At 42.3% G+C, this 22,068-nt stretch overlaps 1 protein-coding gene across 7 annotated transcripts in view; it reads left to right on the top strand.

Moving 5' to 3' along the window:
- prdm16 (PR domain containing 16) overlaps nt 1–22,068 on the top strand; it is a 174,995-nt gene that overhangs the window by 41,189 nt on the left and 111,738 nt on the right. For all 7 annotated transcript variants that reach the window (XM_079674886.1, XM_079674892.1, XM_079674887.1 and 4 more), the window contains exon 2: nt 17,921–18,384. In XM_079674886.1, coding sequence (XP_079531012.1) covers nt 17,921–18,384 — 464 coding nt within the window. The remainder of the gene's footprint in view (nt 1–17,920; nt 18,385–22,068) is intronic.

Genomic DNA, 22,068 nt, shown 5'->3' on the forward strand with positions numbered 1-22,068 from the left:
ATCATAATGTGGCATATTGAATAATAGATGTCTCAAAATGTTCCGATTAAAATACCCAACAACTTTTGAATTTAGTGTTTAAAAGCAATATGGTTGCTAAAGAGACAAACAGAGTACACAAGGAACAATCTTAATGTTATAAATGGAGGTGGAAAGATACCTGAGTTTCCAAGTTGCTACTGACTCGGCTGATTATTCATTGTTTGTCTAATTTGTAAATGATTGATTTTCTTTTGTCTTTGTCCATTTACGTGCATAAACATGTGCTGTGCCCTCAGAAGCATCTTAGAGAGATAGGGAGGGGAAGAAGAGGGGTGTTTGATGAAAGGCCCACTCTGCTTGATAAGGGGAGCCACCAGAGTCCCTGGTGTGTGACAAGGCCTGGCCCCTGTCATCACAGAGCTCCTGTTGTGGCTGAGAAGTACCCACCTCACCCCTCCCTAGCCCCCTACCCCCTTCCCCTCACTGCCACCCCAGAGAGAGAGAGAGAGAGAGAGAGAGAGAGAGAGAGAGAGAGAGAGAGAGAGAGAGAGAGAGATAGAGAGAGAGGGAGAGAGAGGTGGGGAGACAGTCAGGCAGACAGAAAGAGACCATGTGAGTGTATGTCATATGAAACAGATTTAGTGCTAATGACCCCCCCCCCCCCACCTCAACCCCATATCCCCTGCACTGTGCCCACCCTCTGCCACCCATTCCTCCCGCCCCACCCTGCATCACTCCGTCCTGGCCGGTATCGTCCCTTCATTAGGAATGCTGGTCGGTTCCTGCTCCGGGATCCCCTATAGCTTCACCCATCCCAGTACCCCCCCCCCCCCCCCCCCCCACCCTCTTTCCTAGTTATAGACTACAACAGGTTGGAGTTCAGACGCAAAAATGTTCATGTCTTATATTGGGACCTGTTACATCGCTGAACAATGATAAACAGGAGCTAGCCAATCAGTCATATAACTTTGAAGTCATTTTTGGACAACATTGTCAAATGCTTTCTAATTCTGGCTTGATAAGATCTGCTGTTTTTCTCAAATTGTTATGATTGTAGATGTAATAGCTTGTTGGTTTTGGAGGGTTGGTCAAAACGTAATATACTATAAGGTGGCAATAAAGCATTTTGCCTGCTTCCCTGGTGACTTGAGACTTGTCTTGTCTTGAATGACTTGAGCTAGCGATAAGGCCCCAAGTTATAAGGTAATTCTACAGTAATAACCTTAAGCCTTCACTTGCACTTGTCATTAATTACTTAAGGTTTGCCTTTTCTACAGTGACTCAAGTGTTGACCCGGACAGTTCTCGAGTAACTCAAGACTTGACTTCCACTTGCCATGTTGTGGTGAAAAGAGCAACTTTTCTTAGGTTCGGATGGATGGAGAGAATAAGAGGTGTTTCAGTGATAGAGAAAGGAATCACTGGGGGAAAGGGGGTATATCCGGGGTACGATGTTGAATTGGCTTTAAAAAAATGACCTGCTCTCATAGCTGGCCATTATTTTAGCATTATTTAATACCAACAAATTCCTTTCGAGATAACTCACAGTGTGACAGTTATCAGCACCTTCAATATGTGTGGCAGTCGTTGGAGTATCCACCACTTTAGGACTTGACCTCGACATCGTCCTTCACCCGGCCCATCGGGCTCTGCACTTCCCGTATCTCTGTCACATTGACACTGGCATTCTTTCACGTTAGCGCATCGCAGTGCCGCAGATAGGCCTGCCAGACACCCCCTGTGCTCTCCCAGTATCTATGTCACACACACACACACACACACACACACACACACACACACACACACACACACACACACACACACACACACACACACACACACACACACACACACACACACACACACACACACACATGGTTAATTGGTAACTACAGTTTATGGGTAGCCGGGAACTTTTAGTTTGAGTACGTTGTAGCGAGAAGACGCATGAGATAATATGTCGGCTTTTGGTGAGTTATGACCACACCTCTGTATGTTTGAGAGATATGTCTAAAGTCAGACGTTGTGTGAGATTAGGGACGCTGCATGTGTCGTTTTAATTTGAAGTTCGTGTTGACGTGGTTTTGTTTTTGTCTCATGGCCGTGTGAGGGTCGACCAATTTAAGTTTAAATGTCGACTGCTTTGGAAAACATGAAATAGTTGTTTCTGAGCCATTGTGTGTGGTGTGTGTGTGTGTGTATGCATTTGGAACATTTCTTTATCTATGCATACCTCGCTAACGGTTGTGTCCTTTTGCCAAATGCCTACATTAACAATTCAATGATATAAAACATCTTCGGTTTTATTTCTCCTCTGAACCTAATCCACATTCATTGCACAATGATTTAACAAGGTTTTTTTTTTTCTTTGAGAAGTTATTCCCCTCCTTTGACTCTTCAAGCAATACCAATAAAGTGGTCTAGTTATCTATTTTAACCCCCTTCAACAACCAGCAGATCAATACCCATCTGTCATGGTTTCACCCGCTGAATGTTATCGCTTTGGCCGGAGATTAGACCGCTGTAGCATCTTATCCTGACATTTTCTGTTATCCTGAGTTATGTAGGTTAGAAGGAGAGGTCTATCTTGGTGCTTTTCAGGCTTTACTGGCCCAATTGCCTCATACCGAAGGCATCAGGTTCAGTTAGTCGCAGAACGACTTTTTAACTTAAAATGCTTATTTTAAGAATTCCAACATTATTATCTTTCTATGTAGATTTTCTCTCTAACGGAGCTTTATGAAGCTTAATTTTTTTTAATCTGATTTTAGGATATTTGCGATGATAAATTGCATTTTCTGATTGTTTGAATTTCCAACAAAATCCTGATATTTAACCATTTCTGATCTTGTTATCTGTTGCTTTAGTTTTAAAACAGTGGACTGGTTGACATTTCGATAAGCAGCCATGTAAAGTGTTCCCCCCTTGGGTAAACCTTACCACACATACATATTATTTATATGTTAAAACCTGTGATTTGTCAAAATGGGAACTGCATACTTCCACTAGGTGTATGTGTTTAGAGTTAGGGTTTTCTCAATTTATGTGTTGCACTATAGTTTTTATCCTATGGGAGTATTTTTCGATGCTCTTCTGTTTAGTATTTCTTTGTCTATTTCCCCCCTAGTTTCCTTGTTTCTACAGGCCTTTAAAACACCATTGAATATAAATTGTTAAAGGTATAACCCTTGTTAACGAGGACCCTTATTCTGTCACATTGGTGTGGAGGGTCATCCATATCCCAGACTGCCACATCACCAAACCAGGTCCATCCTTCATCCCTTCCCCATCCTTCAAGTCCTGACCACTCTCTTCCATCTGTCAGGCCGGGACTTGACCTCTCACCTCTGGGGGCCCGCCCATCTTGTTACCCCTTACCCTCAGTTGATTGTGTCACTGACCAGCAATGGTTAATGTGTCTTTCTCCACTCTCAGAAAGCAGGGGAAATGTATGACAAATGGTTTTTAAAAAAGTGTCTGAAAGCACCCTTTACAAAAAAACAGAAAGGAAATCACTAAGGATTTTTGTAACATTTTTAAAATAATAAATGTCAAGAATAAATTGTATACACTACTATGTCACTGCTATGTCATGGAATGGAATAATACACATCTAATGAGATACAATTGTTATCCTACTCTCCCTCTTTTGAACACAAGAGCAGGACTTCTTACACTTACACTGTTATTGTGTATCAAATGCTCAGTCCCGTTCCTCACATCTCAAGCAACTTCCAGTCAAGAGTCAAAAGTCCTAAGATAAAAAGAGTACCATTATTCTAGTAACACTATTGCAGAGGAGTATAATAGTCAAATAGTGTATATTTTAATTCCTCTCACGCCCATCCTTCTCTTTTCTCCCTGTCACCCCCCCCCCCCCCCCACCCCCCCCCCCCCCCCCCCCCCTCTCACCGTCCTTGTACCTTGATGCCCGCTTAATGCTCAGACTGATGAGCCCAATTTGGACTGGTTCTGCGGCTGGCCCAGTTTGATTAATGGCTTTTGGTGGGGTAGCATCAGCTTGCCTCGTCCTTGGTTCATCACACACACACACACACACACACACACACACACACACACACACACACACACACACACACACACACACACACACACACACACACACACACACACACACACACACACACACACACACACACACACACACACACACACACACACACACACACACACACGCACACACACACACACACGTATTGCCACCACACAAGCATTGCAATTGATGACAGAGGGCTAACCATTTGCAAACCAAATGTGGGAAAGGGAGACAGAGCAAACTCTGCATCTAACACCTCACCACCTCCTCTCTTTCTCCACCTCTCTCCCTCTCTATCTGTCTTTCTCTCCACCTCCTCTCACTGTCTACACACCCGCTTTTTCATTAGGCATTTGTCACATTGATATGAAGGGCCAGGGCAGCATTGTGACATGCTCAGAGGGCAGTATAAATATTTGATTAGCCTTAATGGAAATCGTCACAGCGCACTAATTGCACCACACATTATCTGAGGTGCGGTATCAGCGGCGGACATCCCCTTTGATCTTCCCTCCACCCCCCCCCTCTCCTCTCCTCTTCATTTTAGCCCATCTCAGCCTCTCCGTCTTTTGTTTATGGAGTTTATTTTTGGGTCATATGCCGTTATCTCCCCCCCACCTTCCTGCCTTTTCTTGTCACCAGACTCTCGTGTTGCCTCTCAGGGCTCACTGACGTCTCTGTCTGCCTCTCCTCTCCTCCTCTCTGCGTGTGTGTGTCTTCTCTACTGCGCGCTGTCCTCTGGTGCCCTGCTGGCCGATGTTTCCCTACATGACGGAGCTGAGGCTAAATAGCTGCGAGGGCCACATATGCACACAAATAGATGCACACAGGGGACCAGAGTACAATAGGGAAACCGCAAGCACTGTTTGTTTTGCCTGTTCCCATCTCCAGTTTATGATGTAGCACAATTACATGTGATATAGACATTCAACTATATCATACAGTTACTATGATATCAACAGTTAGATATCAATTAAACCAAATGAATAAGTCCCTATAGTGATTACATTCTATTGGATATTAAATCAAAAAAGAGGCTGATTTGATTTGTGCTGATAGTTTGGCCATTAAGTCAGCAATTAGTCAGAGCAAACATCTGTGTTAAAAAGTTATACAAGTTATTCCTCCTTGATCTTTATCCCAACTGAATTCGTCTAAATGTATGGCCTCACAGTTGCAACCCAGCCCAGGTTTACTTTCAGTGATGCTTTGAATCCTATCCTCTTTTTTTTTTATTAACGTGTATTCTGTAAGCATTTGTGATCCTTTACATGTTCACACAATGAGCCGTTTCATTCTTAAAATGTCCTTCCTTAACCTCCATCCTGTTTGTATTTACTTGTTGTTATTTACGGCGCGTCTCCTGCACAGATCTGTGACATTGTTCGCTGTCGCTCCTCTTTTCTCCTCTCCCTCTCTCTCTCACCCTCCCTCGGACGTTTCCATTTAGCCAAAGACAAAACAAGTTAATTAGATCGGAAGTGCGGGCCTATCAATGGGGAATCAGTATTCAAATCAAGGCCTTGTCTGGACACAAACAGCAGGAAGCCAAACAAGACCCCGGCGCTGCTGAATGAGAGGACAGGAGAAGACACACACAGAAAAAGAGCCTGTGTTTGCATCAGCCAACACACACACTGTTTAGGTCCTGGATCAATTAGATTTTCTTTCAAACCTGCATATATTTTAATATCAATTCATCTTTTAATGATATAACTCCCAGTTTGATGTTAGGTGGACAGCAGTTGCCTTCATTTATTCTAGCTTTGCTCTCTTATCATGTTCTTACAATTTGTAAATGAGAGCTCTTCACTCTGTACTGTGTGAGTGTGTAAATTAAACTCAGGGCTCCATAAACTGGGGCACTACCACTTAGCAATGTTGCAGTACTGTATCCCGCATGCCGCTATTTCGAAGACAGGAGATACGGGCACTCTAAATAGCATGCAGCTTACTTTAAAGGTCAAACATTTAGCATTTAAACGTTGATAACAGTAACTTGGATCGCGATTTGGAGGATCAGGATACATTCGGTAACGTTGCCTTTACCAGATTGAATATTACAAGGTGCATAAGTGTTATTTAAGTCCAAAGAGGGCTGAGTCTATCAAAGTAACTACCACAGATAAACATGTGTAACACCTTTTACTTTTAAATGACTATGAACTAACTACATCCTGTTAAGATGACATTTGACTTGTGGGACTGCAGGCGTTTCACTATCAGGTGTCATGGGTTATAAGTTTACTCAATTCATCTCATATGAATACAAATAACAATATTAATAAATATGAATTGGTGTTGAAAATACTGTAGCTTTAAAAAATGTGTGCATCATCTCAATATGCATAATACAAAACAAGAGAAAAATCTCCTTAACAAGCGTTGTGTTTCTTGGGTGATTGGTCATGGGGGTAAAATCAGGAAATCCTCCATTTTTTCTCACAATTAACTTCTCTGACTTTTCACCCCTCCCTCCTCTGCCCTGAATATACCCTTTGTATCCAAGAACAGCATCCAGGAGTATTATTGCAGTTTTGCTGCTTAATTTAGTGCTACAAACAATCAAATTGCTTTTAGGACACTAGTAAAGTGTTTGCATGGTTTGATTTGTTTAACATATAAGTGCAGATATGGAAGTCATAGAACAGAAAAAGGAGAGGAGGAGAGGAGAGAAGGGGGAGTGGGGGTGGGGGGTGGGGAAGGCCCATTATCTCATGTGGAGGGCCACCTGAGCTAAAGACAGCTATTTGTTCCCGAATCGACCTGTCGACCCCCGCCTAATTACCAGCCAATTATTTCCAAATGGACTGCATTCACCCCACAACCTGCACACTTAAAGAGGAGAGGGACGGAATTGACTCCCTCTTTCTCTGTCTCCAACTCATTCCTTCATCCAAACCTAAACACATGCACGCACGCACGCACGCACGCACGCACGCACGCACGCACGCACGCACGCACGCACGCACACACACACACACACACACACACACACACACACAAAAGAATGCAGAGAGCGACAAAAACTTTTTTTTATTTCCTCCATGGTTCTTTGGTTGTTAATTAAGTGGCCTAATTATGGTTATATTTGACACTGAGCCTGTGTGTGAGTGTCTATGTGTGATTCTTGCCATTGTGTGTTTGATTACTTCCATCTTCACACACACAAAAAAAAACTATGATGCAGCTCTCATACAGCTTCTCTCTCTCTCTCTCTCTCTCTCTCTCTCTCTCTCTCTCTCTCTCTCTCTCTCTCTCTCTCTCTGGCACCGCTCAGTCTCAGCAGGCCGATGTGTATCGATGGGTCCGGCATGCAGGAGCCACCCGAAGGAGAAGAAGGCTGTGCCCCTGTTCCCAGAATTCTTTGTGGTTGGCCTCCATTGTTCGCCACCACTTGTATACAGTATTGTCAGACTGATTGTGAGCCTGGGCTCTCTCCCTCGCTCCGCGGACGGCGAGAGAGCAGGCCGAGCAGAGAAGACGGAGGGAGAGGGGAGGAGGAGGAGGAGGAGGAAGGGAGCAGTAAGCATTGTGTCCCCTGCTCGCCATTCTCCTGCCTTCCCATCTGTTTCCCTCTCTTCCTTCCTGTTTCTGTGGGATAGTGAACAGATTAGTAATAGCTCGGCCACAGCTCCTAATAAGGGAAGTCAAGGTCGGGAAATACGATGGATGGGTTGGAGATAGCATCTGGCTGAGTGGTGCAATAGTTTTGAACTCTGACACCTAGCTGCTGGCGCTGACTTTGATCACTTTAGTATACAGTGTGTGTGCAATAGGAAATATAGTGTAGCTCTCCATCTCCTGCTGTGTTTAGTCATCTCGTTAATGTTTAAATCAACTTGCACTTATTAACGTTTTTTCGGAGCTGACAGTTCATTTGTTCATAGGGCTGGTACTTGGCTGCATTGTCATTTACGTTGAGTGAACATAATAACACCTGCAACCACAATGCTATTAAATGCAGTTACTTAACAAAAAATGGATGCGCCTTGTGAGTGAGCCTTTGGTTTTGTGATCAATGATTAATTTTTCAGATGAAAACTTTAATCAAACAAATGCCAAAAAAAAAACATAATTTCACATCCTCACATTTGAGCTGTAATCAGAAAGTGTTTTTACATTGTTGCTTGATATATTTCTTTAATTAAATCATTGATTATTAAGTTGTCTTAAATGTTCTATTATTGGACGAATCACTGTATATGTAGTCCCTGCTGGGTGATGATAAAATGTGTAATTATGGGACTAATTGAGCATTTACTCTTTAAAACAAAACCCTAAAAAAGGTCCAAAAATATACTTTTTTACTGAAACATCCAAAAACCTTTAACCAGGAAATATTGAGTGTGTTTGCATGATTAAAGGAATGAGCTGATTATCAAAAAAAGGTGTCACAAATACAAAGATTCTCTTCAAGACTAAAAGAATCTGACATAATCTTAACAAAAACCTGAACATTTAAAAACAAATCCAGTATTTACTGAAGGGCTATTGTTTTGGCTTGTCTAATGTTTACAGGTGTTTTTGTTAATGTGTCCACCCCCTGTATAGCCTATTCTTCTCGTATAATATATATCCTTTTGAGCACCAGCTTAATATCCCCACAGGGATCATTTAAACTTCATCTGATCTAATCTAATATACATATTCTGGAGAAGTTCAGTATTACAAGACTTAATGTGTCCGCCTTAGATGTGTGTGATGTGTGTGATGTGTGTGATGTGTGTGATGTGTGTGTGTGTGTGTGCGTGTGTGTGTGTGTGTGTGTGTGTGTGTGTGTGTGTGTGTGTGTGTGTGTGTGTGTGTGTGTGTGTGTGTGTGTGTGTGTGTGTGTGTGTGTGTGTGTGTGTGTGTGTGTGTGTTCTGCTGGTTGTGGGCTGAGACAGGGCTGCGTACAGGCCTCCTGGCTGAGTTTGAAGCTAAGTGGATTAGCATATCTCCCATGTCAGCTCCATTCACTGTGACAGCCCGATGACATGGGACTGTGTGACGGCCGCGACCCACCTGACGTCCACGGTTCAGGCTTCCCAGCAGGTGGTCTGACTCTGGGAGGGAGGGTGAGGAGAGAGGTGGGTGGGTGAGAGGTGGGTGGGGAGTCAGAAGTGGGCTATTGGAAGGCAAAGTCATGCTTTCAAAGAATGGAAGTTTGCACTCTTTTTTTTTCTTTCACCTCTCAGAACTCTTTTAGTATATCATGTCCAAATCAAAAAATATATTTTACGTACTTTTTTGCATCTAGCATGCACCATTTGTGTAAATTGATTTACTAAATTCTTGTTCAATCTAATTCTAAATACTGAAGTGCCAGAAAAGGAAACATGCTTATTATGCATGGCCTTCAGTATAAAAGGGCAATAATCATGTGAATAAAAAACAATAGCTGTTAATATGTCAAGATCATATAGTGCACACTCGTAACATATTGAATACATTTTTTGTTAGATTTTTCAATTTGACTAGGAGTAATTTATTTCAAGTCTTTAAACTGGACTGCACATAATAGTCATATTATGCTGAGTGGCATGCTCTAAAATAGATTGTATTATTTTAAGCATGGGACTTCTAATTGCAGCAGCTCTGCCCATTGAACTACATGAAGACCACTGCCGGTCAATTGGTTTATTATGATTTGTTCACCTTGAGTATAGTTTGCTGTTGTAACTATTTTTAATATTACAGAAATCCAAATCAAACACATCCATGCACACACAGACATAATCCCTGTCTTTTCTTGCTCACACAGGCCTTCTTACCACACACTCTCTATAGTCTCCCAAGAACCACCTCACTCTGTTTCTCTCTCCCCCTCCACCCCCACCGCCATCTTCCCTCTCCTCCTACACAGTCTCGTGCCGGCCTAGCCAGGCAATGCTAACACTTTTGTCTGGGTGATTAATAGCATGCCGGATTGTCGTTAATTCAGTGGCTAATGACTGGAGGGAGCGGGCGAGAAGAAGAGAGGCGCGGAGCGGAGCGAGGCTGCACAGTAATAGACTGATGTATGGGTGTAGGCTGCTTCCAGTGGCAGAGGTGAATATCATCACCCCTCAACCCCCCCCCCCCCCCCCTATCCATACCAAAACCCCGGCAACTTCAGATATACAGCTACTGTAGAGTAACAGAAGCTAGGATGTAGCACACACACATTCAGGTACAGGTTACTCAGCTGAGGTTACACACATGTATGTGAATACATTTTTGGACCACTTAAACCTGATAGAGAATAGACATTGTGGATTGTGTTTGATTAATAAAAGTTAATCAGAAGTCACATAATTTTTCGCATATTTGAGACTTTCCCACAGTATTGCATATTGCACGCGTTTTTTTTTTTAGATTAATCTATTTGTTTTTGGAAAAAACATTGATGCTTAAAGGTTTTGGCACATTGTCATTTGACGGGGGCTCGTAAAAGTGTCTCTCTTTTGCAAAAATATAGCTGGCATTGAACACAGATTTAACCGGACACCGAAAATATTGCAGGGTATTTTTGTTGTTATTTCTATTTACAAGGTCATGTATTGTCAGATATTTTTTACCTCAAATTCCCTCTTTTTAGTTATATCACAGACTAAATATGCATCAATATGCATTTTTTTACAATTAAACATTTACCGCAACAAGAGTGAAGGAAAACGATACATAACTTGCCTCGATGAGACAGGAATTGATTAACATATCTTGAATACATTGAATACAACTAAAAAGTGACTTCCCATTTTGGAATAGAGACTTACACTCAAACAAAAGACGTCCCTTTCACATGTTCACGCTGACGTGCGCACACACACACACACACACACGCTGATCCTCTCTCCTCCCTGGTTAATAAGAATAGATGGGTTTGTTCTGCACGCTGTCTGCCTTGGTGCTCCCTGAGCTGCTGTCTGGCCTCCTGTGTGGCTTGCTAAATGAAGCTGCACTAGAAGTGGGTGTTGAGAGACACACACATACGCACACACACACACACACACACACACACACACACACACACACACACACACACACACACACACACACACACACACACACACACACACACACACACACACACACACACGCACACGCACACGCACACGCACACACTTATTATTGCAATAGCTTTCCCTATAGTGTTATCTTTATCTGTTCTTATTTATGTTTATGAACATTTTCGCAACAGACACTTTTCTTTGCCATTTATTTCAGGGTTCGACTCTATGTTTTCAAACTGTCTTCAAATGTAATTATGGTAAAAAATTATTTGTATTGATTTTCAACAATTCTCTGACTATTGACACATTGTCCTCGCTGTTCCTCCGTCTGACGGATGTATTCATAAATCTGAGCTTCCGAATGAAAAATCTACCTTAGTGAAATGGTACGTAAACTATAAAATAGATTTATGAATACTTTCAGATGGTGGAGAATATTAAACTAATGTGATGGGCACTTTGCAGCACCACATGCTGTGACATCTTAAGAATGCTGAGTTTTCATTTGTCCTGGGAATTCTTCTCGTGTTCGATGATAGATATAAGCCACAGTTAAATCACATCTAATTTTATTTCACTCTTTTCATACTATTTGAACATGATCTCGTTTTACCAACCAATCCCTACGTGTTCCCCTCAGCTCTTCCGGTTGAATCCAGCCCCTTTCACTTTTATCCATCTTCTCAGCTTCCCCCCCTCCCTCCTCCCTCACCCCGGGTGATGTTTGCAACTCAATTTGGTAAATGTAACTCGATATTGATTATTATTAATATTTATCATGTTTGTGAACATGTTTTCCTCTAGTGCTATTAATCTGCCCTGTTAATAAATGTCTGCAGCAGCCTGGAATCCGGAGCCCCTTGGGACCACAGGGCCACCACACACACACACACACACACACACACACACACACACACACACACACACACACACACACACACACACACACACACACACACACACACACACACACACACACACACACACACACACACACACACACACACACACACACACACACACACACACACACACACCACACACCTGGTCTCAGCTGTAGGTTTCCCGCTGTCTTCTATTTGCTTGGAGGCTTGATCATAGCACAAGCACAAACACACACACAAACACACACTATTGGAGGACAGAATGCCTTTAGGCTGCTCAGCACAAATAACCCATCAATACATCAGCCGTGTTGTATCGGCAGTACACACAAACACAGAAGTGCACACTTACGTATGAAAACACACAAAGGCTCCAGTCTGTTTCATATTGAGCTGCAGTGACCACATTCAGTAAAGTGTCTGTAGTATTAACGTAGAAATGTTGAAATGATCTAGTGCTGGGATTATGTTTTTTTACGGTTCAAATACTATAAAGAAAGGAAGTGAGGGAGATTCAAACTGAAGCATAGAGAAAGAGAACAGGCTAGTGACAGCTCCCCCTAGCAGGTTGTATTCACTGATAGCTCATACCAGTCAAATATAGCAAAGGCAAATCACACACACACACACACACACACACACACACACACACACACACACACACACACACACACACACACACACACACACACACACACACACACACACACACACACACACACACACACACACACACACACACACACACACTGAAGACTGAACCTTGGTACACGTTTATATGCTGTGGATGTCCATAGGTAAAAATATGTTTTGTTTTCATTCTAGTTTTGATAATGATAGCACTTAAAGTAATAAACACAGTTTTACTACACATGATGACACGTGCAGTATAAGCTTCAACTCCACTTAATGCAGCAATACGTTTAACATACAGTATGATGTGTATTGTGTAATTACTATGCACAGCAGCAGTGCATGTGCAACGTTGTTAGGGAACAAAACAACTCCTTTTCTTTGGCCCTTTCTTTCTTTTTTCTATGTATTTTTTTCTGCCCTTTGTGATCCTTCTTTACCTGCTCTAAAGAAGCCATGTAGTGGTTTTTTGTGTAGCTTGAAAATGATCCCTGGTGCTTTTACGAGAGGAAGTGTGGCGTTCTTGCTCTGAGAGGCTTGCTAGTATTGTAGCTAACCGTGCCCCCATTGCTCACTCACTACTCGCAACCATTCAAACACGCACACGCACACGCACACGCACACGCACACGCACACGCACACGCACACACACGCACACACACACACACACACACACACACCAACAGTCTTCTTAGGCTACCTTGTCACATGCTTCCATTTACATGTCATTTTGAATATAGTACCACTGTGGAAAAATACACCATTGTACAGTTTTTCACTTCGCTCCCTCACTCACTTTGATTTTCACTCGTTTGATTTTTACAGCTTCCCCCCTCCCCCGCCCCCACTGTATTAAAGCAGAGGTGTTTTGGGCTCTCTTTTGTGTGCAGACAGAATCATCAAAGGCCTGCTTAATACAGAGGAACAGGTACCAATATCACTCTGTGTCCCAATGATGCAGCTAAGTGGGACCATATTGATACAATATAGCGGCACAAACAGCAGATTTAGCTTAGGGTTTTAATAGCGCCCCCTCACACACACACACACACACACACACACACACACACACACACACACACACACACACACACACACACACACACACACACACACACACACACACACACACACACACACACACACACACACACACACACACACACACACACACACACACACACACACACACACACACACACACACACACACACACACACTCACACACACGGATGCCCACAGCTCCCACATCAAAATGTTTGGTCATTTATTGCTCAAGCAGCTACCCATTTTTCATATCTGTCATGGTCCACACATTCTCCCTCTGCCCCCCATTTCTTTCTTTCACCAGACAGTCCTTCCTCCCCATATTTGGAGCCGGTGCAGAATTTTGCATATTTTTGTCTTTTCCCTGGACACTGTCTTTTCATCAGCTGCCTTTCCCTTTGAATTGAACCAGATCAATTTACGGCCAGACAAAGATACAGTCTCTGTGTGCGTTGGAGGGGGAAGGCAGTGAGGAAAAGAGGACATGTATGCTTTATGATGGCCATCATTGGCACACACGTCCTATGTCCAGCTTTTTTTTGTCTTGTTATCATAGCCACAGCCATGGCTCCACTGTGCTGTCTTGCAAAGCTGGTACTAAACGCTCAGGCTATTGTTGGCATCTATTCTAGCCTGCGGTCTGAACTGCTGGATACTATGTGTATCCCTGTAAAATGCATCTTTATTTAAAGTCTTATTATAGATTTATTTTTCTCAATGAATACATGACTGCTACTCTGCGAGAGTTTGACCTTAGTTGACGCAGCATTTAAACGTTCCTTTCCCAGAATTCCTTTCCACCCAGACTACTTGGAGAATACAGCTCAGTCTATATGCCACAAGGCACATGTGTTTGTGTGCGTCCAGGCAGACGGCAGAAAATGACTCCAGATCTCTATCTTTCTGCATTTAAGTCTAGAGTGCTCTGATTAAACACGACCACAGAACAATTTGCCCGTTGTAAGGCCCTCCGATTAAAGCGCTGATTTTCAGCACCGTGTCAAGTTATTCTGCCATGGCAACGCTGATTACCATGTTATCGGTATTTCATATTTTCTTGAAATAATTGTAGTCAAACATTTTTAAATGCCTTGTGTTCTGTGATTATCTTTTGATTTATTAGACATTGTTAAATGTGTATTTTAGAAGTAAGTGTCTATGTATAAATGTCATATCTATGACACATCTTGTAATTTCACTGTGACATGTAGTAATTATGAGATATCATCTTTACCTACAACACCATCTGATCTCTTGCACATGTGTTTATAGTGCAGTAACAGCTCCTGCAGTTGCAAACAGATGTGTGTTTGTGTGATAGCTGGCATCTTTGTTCATACGTGCCCTGAAATCTTTGTTATTGCAAGCCATGCTACAAAGCAAAGAGCCCCGTTTATGGCACGCATTTACAATTTATCAAATAAATGGGATGCCTTCATGTGGCCTGGGCCCGACTCTCAGGCAGAGCAGCGTAGTTTTCCACTGGAATAACAGCCGCTGAACAAGCAGCCCATTGTAGCCGCAGCCAGCACCGGGACCCCCAAGGTGCGAATTAATGATTGACCCCTGATGTAATCAGGATAAATAGCTCCCCGTAAAAGAGAAAGAGATGGCGAGAGGAACAGAGAGAGAAAGAACAACATAAGGAGCCAGGGAGAGGAAGGCACTATCTGGCCCGGGTGTTTTTTAAGAAGCCCTCAGGGAGACGAACCTAACATCTCTTTCTGGGTCTACTGAGACCCAGAGCTAACATACAGCTGTTCAAAAGCAGCTCAGTCGTCAGTTTTTAGACTCTTGCCTCCTCCTCTTCTTCCTCTTCCCGGCCCCTTTCATTATTTTCCTGCTTACTTTTCTCATCTGCAACTTTTTTTGGGCACTGGTCAAACATGGTCATCTTGTTTTAAGAAGCGCGGAGAGAGAGAGAGAGAGAGAGAGAGCTTGTCTCTAGTGGCGAGTAAATCTAAAACCTCCCAGGCAACTCTTTTATGAATTAACTAAGCTACAACTGAAAGCTGAATTTGTTTAATTTCACATTGTGTTTACCATTGCTGCCTCACTTCACTGCTTCGTGTGTCTCACAATAGATCTTTTGGTCATTAAAATGAAGAGGGTTCTTTCACTCGTTTTCCTTGTTACTCAATGATTTGACGTAGCGATCTGTACGTTTTCTTAAAGCCAAACGGTATTTAGTAGATTTTTCCTTTTTCTGCTTGTCAAAATTGCTCTCAATGGGTCAAGTGCCAGTGAGAGTGGGGGAGTAAAAATGGGAATGAGTGAAAAACGAGTGTTTAACGGCCTGAAAACACTTTTGATTGTGCAGAGGGAGCAGCAGATAGGGCTGAGTTATAAAACTGTAATTGATCTGTGAAAAGTGGAAGCTACTGCTGGCTCACTTGTTCCAATGCTTAATTGCACGCCTTCTCTGAGCCCCTATGAATCAGTGATCATTAAAAAATGGTTTCTTTTCCAGTCAAAATCACTGGATGACGCAGAATCAGTCATAAAAGGCCGGATTTTATTGCCCGACTTTATATGATAAGTTTCCCGGACCTGCATGGATATGCTGCAGGTTTGCCAGGCACTGAAAAGCCCTTGTCGCATGCTTTCATAGTTTCACATTTAAAACATACATGTCAGTTGATTTAACAACTTTCACAGTCTTCTGTCACCGGGCAGAAACCCAAATATGTATCAAAGAAAAAAAAAGGATGCACTGTAGATAGGCTCTTGTACAATTTCAGTCAGGGCTTATTCACCATCTCATCTTTCTACAATTCACAATCTGCAGTTTCCCAGCCTCACCTAAAACAGTTTAGAAATGAGTATTCCTAAAGAGAAATAAAACATATAAATTGTTGTTTGAATTCAACTTATTAATGATGCATATCTGTTGCTTTAAAACTTAACCCACAAACTTTCATTGTGACCTAATAAACTTTCAAGACTAACAAGCACATTTTCTAAATGTCATGTTGCAGCTCCAGCTAAATTGTGGGAAGCGGTGGCAGGCTTGGCAGCTGCTAGATGGAGGCTAGCAGAGAGAGAAAGCCTGATTGAAACCACTCCTGCTGTAATGTTGGGCCTAGTTAGCCCTCTGATTGCCAGTCCCTGTGTTTAGATAGTAAAACTGCTGTGGTGCTTTGACTAAAGACACCAGGATCTGTCCACAGAAGAAAAGAAGGAGACACACATAGACGAGCTGAGGCTAACACACACACACACACACACACACACACACACACACACACACACACACACACACACACACACACACACACACACACACACACACACACACACACACACACACACACACACACACACACACACACACACACACACACACACACACACACACACACACACACACACACACACACACACAAAGTACAGACTGGGTCTTGAATCTTTATTCCTTTTTGGTACTGAATAAATGTGCTTGTTACACCTATAGAAGTTTGAAGCTTCTTAAGTGAAATAAAATTAATTAAATGAAAATTCCGCAAATTAAGATATTGAATACTTTATTTTAATTTGGTATTAAATCTGACATGCATGCACATTTTCAAATGTTGACCGTCCACAAACAATTCTCACATTTAGAGAAACTTTTTTTTTTAGTATGCACATTCACACACACACACACACACACACACACACACACACACACACACACACACACACACACACACACACACACACACACACACACACACACACACACACACACACACACACACACACACACACACATACACATACACACCATACACATACACACACACACACACACACACACACACACACGCATCCTTGAGCGCATGGATAATCAGATTGTCAATCTCTGGAAGTGACAATAATGCTAGGTGACGAGGCTCAGTGATAGACACTGTGATTATTTGTAAGATGAGTACTGGCAGAAAGCAGTGACTATGATTGAGCTGAGAACTTTCCTATCAACGACTTGTCTAACCCTAAACTCTCTTCTGAACGTCTGTCTGGCTCTTCTCGCACAGCCTCTGGAAAATCAGTGAAATCTTGTAGATAAAGTCCTTTAGATAGATACTGTAGGTATACTTTTCTTGAGAACCCAGAAGCTCTCTCTTTGCACACATTGTGTTTTTCTAACAGTTTTGAGATTGAAATGCTTTAAAAAAAAGAAAGAGAAGTAAGGTCCAGAAGTCAGTGGATGCGCAGCTTCTGCTTAGAATGGAGACATGTCTTAGCCTTTGAATATTACATTTAATATCCTCTGGGTCACACCTAAGAAATTATATGTTGTATCAACTTCCTCTGACTTCCTAATAACCCTTGTCTTTGTCTCTGTGTTTTGTCTCATAGATGACAGTGAGCCGGTGGACAGCATGTACGACACAGAGGCCGACCTCCCGGGTTTAGCGGCCATAGGCGGTGCCGACAGCCCAGAAGATGACGCAGAAGATGGCGTCATCAACATGTCCCCCCTGCCCTCACCCACTCCTTCCCATCCAAACAACAACCACCACCACCTGCTGCACCCCCACATCTACACCAGCCACCACCACCACCACATTCACAACAACAGCAACAGCAGCAGCAATGACCAGGACTTCACCACACCCAAGGAGGGCTCGCCGTACGAGGCGCCTGTCTACATTCCTGATGACATTCCCATTCCCGGCGACTTGGAGCTGCGGGAGTCCTCTGTGCCCGGAGCCGGCCTGGGCGTTTGGGCCAAGACCGGCATCGGTGCTGGAGAGAGGTTCGGTCTGCACAGCACGCTGCATCACGACGCCACGGGCAAAGACGGCTCCTTCGGATGGGAGGTAGGAACCAGCCAGGCTTCTTTACACTTTGTTTTGGGTTACATTCAATTGTATTACATTTATCTGACACTTTTGTCCAATGCGACTTACTTACTTATAAGCCCAATCAACCCTAAGGACACAAAGGCATAACAGCAAGAATCCTGGAAGATACATACCCCCAAAAAATCCCAAATATTTTTAAGTGCTACATACAGACATTAGACATGTTTAAAGGTCCCCTATTATACTGTTTTTTATCAATATATTATAGGTTTAATATATATACAAAACATGTCTCCGAAGTGTTTGGCTTGAAATACCAAACATATCACCCATTGTAGCATCCCATAAACCCCTCTGTTTCAGCCCTGTTTCAAAAGTGCTGATTCTCTGTCTTTTACTTTAGATGAAAATAAGGGCCACTCCCCACGCCCCTCTGAGAGATATTTGGTTAAATAAAACACAATGGTGCTCTAGGAGGAGATTCAGGTGATAAGGTGGGGGGGCGGGACGGTGTTACCTTGGTTGGTTATTGGCTAATGTTTACACAAGCCAACAAATCGTTATGACATAATGAAGTGGCCAAAATCTGATCAGCTAATTTTCAGACAGGTTTTTATATAAATGGATCAGGACAAAAAGTGAGCAAATATTTGTTCCTGAAATTTTCAGAATCTCTTTACACAGAGGGGACACGTGTTTATGTATAAACGACATGAACAAGTGGATTTTGCATAATAGGTCCCCATTAAATTGAATTGTTATTGATTGTATTGGCCAAGGTGCAGTTGAAAGGTGGGTTTTCAGCTTGTGTGGACTTCCTGCTGTCAAATGAAGAGCTCTTTCCATCAAATAATTTTTTTTCAACATAACACTTTGATTACTTTCATGGCTTGTGACACAAATGCACATTAAAGTATGAGATGAACACTGAAGATGGTAAGTGAGTGACCAAGCCGCTCTTCATTCATCCATATTTACAGCCATCAGTCTTTATCCACCGCTCATCTCGTCATCAGCAAAGATGCCCGTTCCATTTGCATCCCCTTGTGTGATTGGACCTCATCTTTGATCCTGCACACACACGCAGACATACACACATACAAAACACACTGAATTCCAGCAGCACAGCGATGTCAGATGGAAAAATCTGGCTGATTAGTGGAGGTATCAGCTTTTCTGGGCGTCGGTCCGAGCGAGCACACTCATTTGGTCACGCCACCCGATATGGAAATGGAAGAAGCATGGCCTGATGCGGTGGCGGCATATTGAACTATTAATTTTCATTTCAACATGACATTAGAGGATATTGAAGTTGCTTCAGTAAGCTCATTAGGAGAAAAAACTCCCGATCCCAGTCTCTCTCACTCTGTCTCCCCCTTTCTCTTCTTTCTCATGTGCCCAATCAGAGATGAAATATACTGGCCTGCTTTTCATTTCACTGACTCCTTGACTATTTACTGTTTTGGGGGTTGGTCATTTACATCTTCTGATATTACATTTGTTTATAACAAGGAATAGAGATGTTGACAAGGCCATGTTGGAAAGGGCATGATGTGCTTGAATTAGACACAGTATTCAAGTTTGTACAATTTGAGAAGGGACCAACAGGTAATGCAATGATTTTCTGGAAATTATGCATTTGGAAGACATAACAAAATGGATACATTCTTAGCAAATATGTCAATGTTATTATGTTAGACAACATGAAGTGATGCAATACATGAATTAACTTGTGGAAGAACAAACGTCATGGGTAAAAACACTCTCACTCACTCAAGAATGTCTGCTGCTGATCTGTGAAATAAACCTTCAGACAGACTGAGTAGAACTACTATCAAAGGAGCATAATGAACTATTATTTAAATGCAGAACAACCTTGTGTTTGTCAATAAGTTAAACATGCAGAATTGGGTTAGAATATATTGTATGAGTTTAGAATTAAATATTTATTTACACTTGATAATTGCAGTGCATCTGGGATACGTTTTCACAGTTTTGTGGAGAAAAAAAAGTATATAGGCTGCAATTATTGTGGTATATATTCTAGTTATTATATCCTTGGAAGAGCTCATAAAGTAAAGCTATTAATCCCTCATTGAAAATATTTTATAAAAACCCCTAATAGGTTCAGTGTGAGGACTCATTTATTCTTTTCACCCTGTTTTCTTCCAACAGTTGTAGAAGCATGCACGCGATTAAAGCACACAGGCACACGCAATATGGCCGTGTGCCAGGTTGCACATTTTCCTTTTTAAAGTTCATATTATGGCTAGCCTTTCGGGGTGCAAAGGGCAGCCTTCCAAAAGCTACACTCTCCCTGTAGCTCTCATGTTTTCTCTCAGTTTTCCTCCTCCTTCCTCTTTTCTCCCCAGACACCCCGACTAATGCATATTCATCAGCTAAGCTCTAGCTCTCTGGCTTGAAGGAAAAAAGGCCACCTTCAGCTCTAAAGAGATACATTCACACAGATTGCTTATACACACCACCCTTAAAGAGGAGGGACTTGCCATATTGTTGCACTTTTAAGATGTATTTTGGCTGCTTTACGAGTTTGAAGTTTAATAAACAACCTGGTAAAGTACACTACAGAATGTACATGGACACAGTCCAGATTCTACCACATTTTGGTCACATTTTGGAAACCTTTGGAAGCATTTTTGATTTGATTGTGATAGATCTCTTTCAGTTGCTGTTAGCCTGAGGTCATTCTAGTTACCCTGAAAGGTGCATTCCCTTGTCTCTACCTCTAAACATGTCAAAAGGGGGACATTGATCCGTCTTTTTTTTTCTCCTACTCCTTAATGGTCTTCGGAGGACTCACTCTTGGTTAGGCTCTATTATTTTTTTAAGATATCCTGTCTGGTTTGGGGCTGGAAGGCTTCTGGGGCTCTCCTCTCCCAGACTCTTATCACAGATAGTCATAACAGTCAGCCTGTTGATAGTCATCAACAGACTCCCCTAGGAGTCCCGTACACCCCCTTTCACCTTCTACCCCTCAACTCATCTACTGCCTCTGGTCTTAGACAAATAGACAGGCGAGGGAGCGACAGAAGTATGTCTGAGTGAAGAAAGATGTTGAAAGAAACCAGAGAGAAACAAGTATTAATGGGGATGGATAGAGCAGGAAAAGAGGGTGCAAAACACATATTTCACACAGTGTTATGTTAGAAACGCTGGAGGAGTCGTATGCTCTTCATGGAAATTCTGTGAATGTGTGTTTTACACCGGTCCCCTGCCAGAACAGGGGGATGTGTTATGAGAGATAATAAGTGAAGTCATGTGAAATCTCTGCGGTGTGAATGTGATCATATCATACTGTACCAAGGCCTCTTACAAGACAAATTGGATTAAGTGCTGAATTCAGTTATCAGAGTGATTAGTGTAACTGTGCTTCCTCTTCATTATAAATAGTTCTATACTGTATTGCCAATGCTATGTGAACACCTTTTCATTTCAAAATGCTCCTCAAACATAAACAGCCTTGATTTATTCTTGAGGACCAGACCACATAATTTGAAGTTGATCGAATCATCTTAAAATCCGAAGACTATAATGTAACGTTGCCTTATAATCCTTTTTTTCAGTTACAGAGTTGTTTCTGATCAACAGTGATATGTGCCATCTGCAGAACTATACTCCTCTCCAAAACAAGTTTAATTACAATGACTGCATTTGTGTGGATTTTTTACTACTGCAATA

This window comes from Notothenia rossii, assembly GCF_949606895.1.
Source record: "Notothenia rossii genome assembly, chromosome: 4".
NCBI lineage: Eukaryota > Metazoa > Chordata > Actinopteri > Perciformes > Nototheniidae > Notothenia > Notothenia rossii.